This window comes from Gracilinanus agilis, chromosome 1 (genome assembly GCF_016433145.1).
Source record: "Gracilinanus agilis isolate LMUSP501 chromosome 1, AgileGrace, whole genome shotgun sequence".
Taxonomy (NCBI): Eukaryota; Metazoa; Chordata; class Mammalia; order Didelphimorphia; family Didelphidae; genus Gracilinanus; species Gracilinanus agilis.
Window position 1 is genome coordinate 246747547 of NC_058130.1, and position 6000 is coordinate 246753546.

General features: G+C 37.5%; 1 protein-coding gene across 3 annotated transcripts in view; it reads right to left on the reverse strand.

Annotated features, from left to right (window-relative positions):
• FOCAD (focadhesin) overlaps nucleotides 1-6000 on the reverse strand; it is a 363803-nt gene that overhangs the window by 135237 nt on the left and 222566 nt on the right. For all 3 annotated transcript variants that reach the window (XM_044660684.1, XM_044660676.1, XM_044660669.1), the window contains one exon: nucleotides 5469-5552. In XM_044660684.1, the coding sequence (XP_044516619.1) occupies nucleotides 5469-5552 (84 nt within the window). The remainder of the gene's footprint in view (nucleotides 1-5468; nucleotides 5553-6000) is intronic.

Consider the following 6000-nt stretch of genomic DNA (forward strand, 5'->3'; position numbering starts at 1 on the left):
AAGATCAAATTCTAACACAGAAAAATCAGCCACAGCTGAAGAGGCAAATTCGGATGCCGCCGTAAAAGGTTATTCTGGTATTTGCCCATTTCGCTGTACACTGGCGATCCCTGGATTCCTGAGACAACACATGGCTTTCATAAGCCAGATTTCCAGGTGCTGGAAGAGCCCACACACAGCCTACACCAGATTTCTAGGCACAGTGAGCTTGAGAAGCCTCAGGGAATCTTCCTCAGTTATCCTGAACTCCCAGAGAATGAGGCCAAGAACGGGACAAATGGCCCTCATGAGATAGGGAGCAAAAGAGGCATCAAACTCAGGGCCTGGTTCCTCAGAGGACCAAGGCCAAAATGGATTAAAAGGGAGCTTGGAAGTGTTTAACAAAATAAATTATAGACAATCCAACCTAGAGAATATTAATTTGCGGGCTTCTAAATTAATCTGAGGACAGGATCTACTTTTTCTTTTTTTTGGGTGATGTCCCCAGGGAGACAGAGGACAGAATGCTGGATATGGAATCTGAAAGGCCTCCTCTCAGATCCCACCTCAGACATGGCTGGCTGGGTAAACCCTGGGGCAAGTCCCTACACCACTCTCATCCTTAATTTCCTGATCTTTAAAATGGAGACAATAAGACTATCACAGGATTTCTGAGAGGATCAAATGAGATGACAATCTGTAAAGTGCTTGATGTCAAATAAATGCATATTCCCTTCCTTCCCAAGGCTGTAGAGAATCCAGGTCCTCCCCACAAAGGCATATATTATCAAAGAACTTTCAAGGAGACACATCATACCTGTCTAAGGACAATGATATTTCTTTGTTCGTTTTTAATAGCCAGAAGGAAAGAGCTCCTTCTTCCCATGTGAAGGATTTAGTAGCTCTAACTCACTCGTGTCTATGGTTTGGATTCCTTTCCCTTCTACCCTTGAAAATAGAATTTTCTTTCTTCTTCCTAGTTGCCCTGTGCTCTTCATAACCTCATTCTTCTCCCTTGGAGAGCACTATAGTGTATTTGTACTGTATTATGGTCAAACAAAATGAATGTGACCACAATGGGAGGAGGGAATTTATAAGGGAGGCTGCCCGTAATAGGTACAAAATTACAGCAATTATATTCCATTAGCTACTGAAATACATAGAAGGTAAATAATATACATAAATAAACTAAACAGTTAATGTGTTGCTAAGCTTTTTTGTAAACATTAAAGCAGAGATATAAACAGGTAATATAGCTATATAGGAATTAAAATTTGACTTCAATAAACACTTGTATAGCCTTGTTGAGAAAAATGTGCAACTACAATTTCTAAGATGCAAAATTATCTTTCATGTTCCTATATATGAGCTCTATGCCAACACACTCATCTATCCATAAATGCCAGTACCATAGAGATCTCTCTATTATCTACATATCTTGATATTCAGAAAGAAAATAAAAGAATTTCTAATAAAAGCAATGGCATTCATTTAAATCAAAACCAAATGGAGACACCATATTTACAACAATCCTGGATGCAAAGCCAGATTCTTTAATGAAATGACACTCATTTCAAGCATTGACCTGTAAACCTGGCATGAAATAATGCATCTTAAGATCCTTATAATGAAACGAGTCTAAATGAAAGACTCCGATGAGAGGGGAGAGTTAATCTATTACTTAAATGTTTATCCTTCACTAATGCTTTTACCAGGAAAACCAATCCTCTAGTCCTGGTGGTGCTACAACAGACTGGGAATGACAACAAAGAACGAAAATAAAACCAAGCTGAAAATAATAGCAACAGCAACGTGAACCAAAAGGGAATTACTTGTGTTCATCTCCTAACATTAGAATCAATGGGTAACCTAAGAAGTTCCCAAATGCTCATGCCAGGATTCAATCTGGAAATTTTAAATGACTATCAATTTTCTATTTGCTATGTCTATGAGCCAATATGAAACCTCTGCGCTGAGCTCTCTAATAATCCATCACAGATAAAAAAAGATGACAACACAACAAATGTGGTTTTTAAATTCCTAAGCATTTGAAAGCATCTTTATTTGGCTTCTTCTCTCCACTTAGGGCTTTATCACTGGCACTACTTCAATCTCGGCTTCCTCATCTCTGAAGCACTGCTCTTACTCCATCCACCCTCCTCCCCCTTTCAGAGTAACCAGTTATTCTTCTGGTCCTCCCCTCTTCAAAAACAGGTCAGTGATCAGACTAGTTCTACTGTGGCTAAACAACCATTCATAGAAGTTCCACTGCTATATTTTAATAGAGCTCTATACACATTAAAACTTCTTCAGGTAGCTAACGGGAGGAAGTGGTGTATGCGAGTGTCTCCTAGACTTCTGCCAAACAATCAGAGGGAGATCATTCAACACATTTATTTTGGTTCTATTTCAGAAGGCCAGAAGGAGAGGAGTTGGAAGTACTTTCGCAGGAGAGAGATATGCAAGTAATCTCAGGCTTTGAGAAAAAAGCCAATTGCCCTCCAGGGGAAAAAGAAAACTTTGGCAACATAGTAAAATCCTCCATTGCTTATTTATCATAGGGACAACTAGAAGCAGCTTCTGCAAATGCAATTCTGGGAACAAAAATAAAAACTGTTACTGACTAGTTCTGTGAGCTTGTTATATCTTAGGTATTCGGTTCACTCTTCTTTGTAAAAGGTTGGATTTGGACTAGAACCTGGGGAGGTTTGACTTCATGGCAGGCATCTATGAAGCAAGTAGTTCACTGCATGTTGACAGAACCTAGTGGGAATTTTGTTATTAAAAGATATACTAATGTACCGAAAAGTTGCTTTCTGAGAAGCATGGTCAAGTTCAAACTGAAAAGTTAAATAGTAGAATTTACTGAAGACAGATACAGAGCATATAAAGCTCCTTGCACACACTTTTCTTCCATATTCTTGAACCACTATCTGTGATATCACATGTACCTATATATGCCAGTGAAATTAACAAAAGACCAAATTGAATAATCGTTCCTTGAAATAATAATTTGAAATGAAAAGTAACATCTGATGGCATAGGAAAGTCATAAATAAGTATGAATGAAAAATCAACTTCATAAAAAAATGTTGACTCATTTTCAATCCTTAATTCTGTATGAACTCTTCAAAGTGGTCTCTAATCAACTACCAACCCACTCCATTACCCTCAGTCCTCCTTCCCACACACAGACATGCATATGTGGAACTTAAGTATTTAAGAAATGAACTAGTCCATGGGGTCTTAACCTTTCTGAGTCACAGACTTCTCTTGTCAAGAATCTGAAGCCTACAGATTCTTTTTCCAAATAATGCTTTCAAATGCATAAAATAGGATACATAATGTTATAACAGAAACTAATTATTTCAAGACATAGTTAAAGAAATATGTTGTTTTTTTTAATTAACACACATCCTTGCCCCAAGGTTAGGAACCTCTGACCTAGTACAAGTCTATCCTTTAAAAAGAAAAGGAACCAAGTCAAACAGCTAGGCAGAGACAGAGGCAGGAATTCAATAACAGGAGCAGGAATTCAGATATACAGCAATATTCTAGATGATCTACTTTTACAAAATTTCCTATGCATTACTTTATAGTTTTAAAATAATCACAAGATCATATATTTATGACTTATATTAACTCAGAGAAATTAGAGGCCATTTAATCCAATCCCCCTCCTTTATTTTTTTTTTAAACCCTTACCTTCCGTGTTGGACTCAATACTGTGTATTGACTCCAAGGCAGAAGAGTGGTAAGGGTAGGCAATGGGGGTCAAGTGACTTGCCCAAGGTCACACAGCTAGGAAGTGTATGAGGCCAGATTTGAACCTAGGACCTCCCATCGCTAGGCCTGGCTCTCAATCTACTGAGCGACCCAGCTGCCCCCGCCCTCCTTTATTTTTAAGAAATGAGAACATTGAAAATCAAAGAGGTTACATAATTTGTCCAAGGTCCAAGGGATTAAGGGATTATGAATGAAAGAATGATTGAGTAAGAAACACATTCATTAAGTATTTACTATGTGCCAACCATGATGATAAACTCAGGGGTTATAAGGAGAAAGCAAGTTAATCTTCTGTCCACAAGTACTTCAAATAAAAATAGACAGATAATACACAAGAAGCCAAGGAGGGTGTTTTGGCTTGGGAAGTTTTAGACATGGTGTATAAGGCCAAAGGGGGAATTGTTCAAACCAAGAGTAGTGAAATAATTATGGCTCACAAAAAAGGGAGAGATAGAAAGACAGGGAGTGATGGGAAGCACTGTGATGAGCACTGGGACTAACAAAAAGAGGATCAGAGTCGAATGTGAAATATAGCTGAAGCTGGCTAGATATAGTAATTTTTGACACTCAGTTAACTTACAAATAGAACATGGGCCAAAGAGGGTTGGGGGAAGTTCCAAATATGATTGCATAAAATCCACCAGAGGATGGATTTTCACTTTCATTACAGGGATCATAAGATGTCATTCGGAGGTTTGGTGGTTCAGGGTATGCTGCCACAGGATACAATTCAGAAGGATACAAAAGGTGGGATTTGATCCTAAGCCCTCAGAGCCCAAAGTCAGTATTCTTTGCATTGTGTCAAAACTGCTCGAGAACATAATCTATTCTTTTTCCCCGCCACAGATTAAATGAATATGTGCTTTCATATTTCACTCCACATCGTGGCTTCCAACTTACCTGGTTTCACTTCTACAGAATAAGGTGGACTTCCTAGGACAAACTCATCATATCTAAACTTATCACCCTGGTGCTAACTTAAGGCTTTGATTGGCTCGACCTTCCTCAGCCTTGTCTCTTCTTCTCTAAGGGCTGGAGGGTAAAGTAACAAACTCCTTCCAATGCCTTCTTTTATAGAGGACAGATACTGATTTCTCCGGTCACTACATTTTACATTAGCAGCTTTGCTGAATTTCAGCTTCATGACTTCTCCCCCAACCCCCTTCATTTTTCTATTCCTTTTGTGTACTGTCTCCCTCTTTACATTGTTAGTTCCTCAAGGGCAAGGATTATCTTTCTTTTGTATTCACTGTATCTTCAGCTCTATTCATAGCACATCACCTGGTAGGTGGTTAATAAAAATAGTAAGTTTAATAAATGTTTACTGGATTCAATGTTTAATGGATGTTATAACGGAATGATCACCAGACCATTTAGAAAAGAACCCTGAGTTCCATTCCCATCTCAACTACTTCCTAGGAAAGAGTCTTGGGGTAAGGATGCTCACTTCTCTGAGATTCTTTCCTAACATATGTAAAATAGGAATCATAACTTACTACCAACCCTATAGAGCCATAATAAGGAACAGTGTTTTTGTAAATTTGAAGTGTAATGGAAATTTAAGTTTATCATTATTATTATCATCATTATGGATAACAACAGGATTATAAATATATCAGAAGGATAATCTCCAAGTAGAATACAAATGCAAGTCCAAAACTCAGCAACAAAAGAGGCAGGAATGAAAAAGCAGAAATGTCTACCTCTTCTGGGAGATGAAGAATGGTGTGCTCTTCTGAACCAAATGCTGACAAGGATTTGTATGCTGCAGTTGCCACAGTAGGGTCCTAGAGAGGAGGGGGAAAAATGTATAAATAAAGAAAGACTGATAGATATTTTATAGAGGAGAATGTATAATTTAAAAGAATCAAATCACATTCTCTTGTTAGAGAGAATTGAATCAACAATGACATATTCTCTACTTTCTACAATCAGTCTTATCACAAATAGTGTTTTTAGCTCTCCAGATCAAAAAGCTATCTATATTTTATGACCTCTCAAAAGAATATAAATATATATAAACAAACATCATCATTAGAATATATAAAGAATATATAGTATTATATATACATTAGAATGAATATATATAGATATATAGATATATAGATATATAACTTAAGGAAGGATAGAAATAAAGTTTTACTATGTGTTATAGTCCTTGGGAGAGAGTGGTTCTCAATCTTTACAAAAAGCTCCAAATTATAGGAAACAGCATTTGCAAGGGGTGGGGGGGTG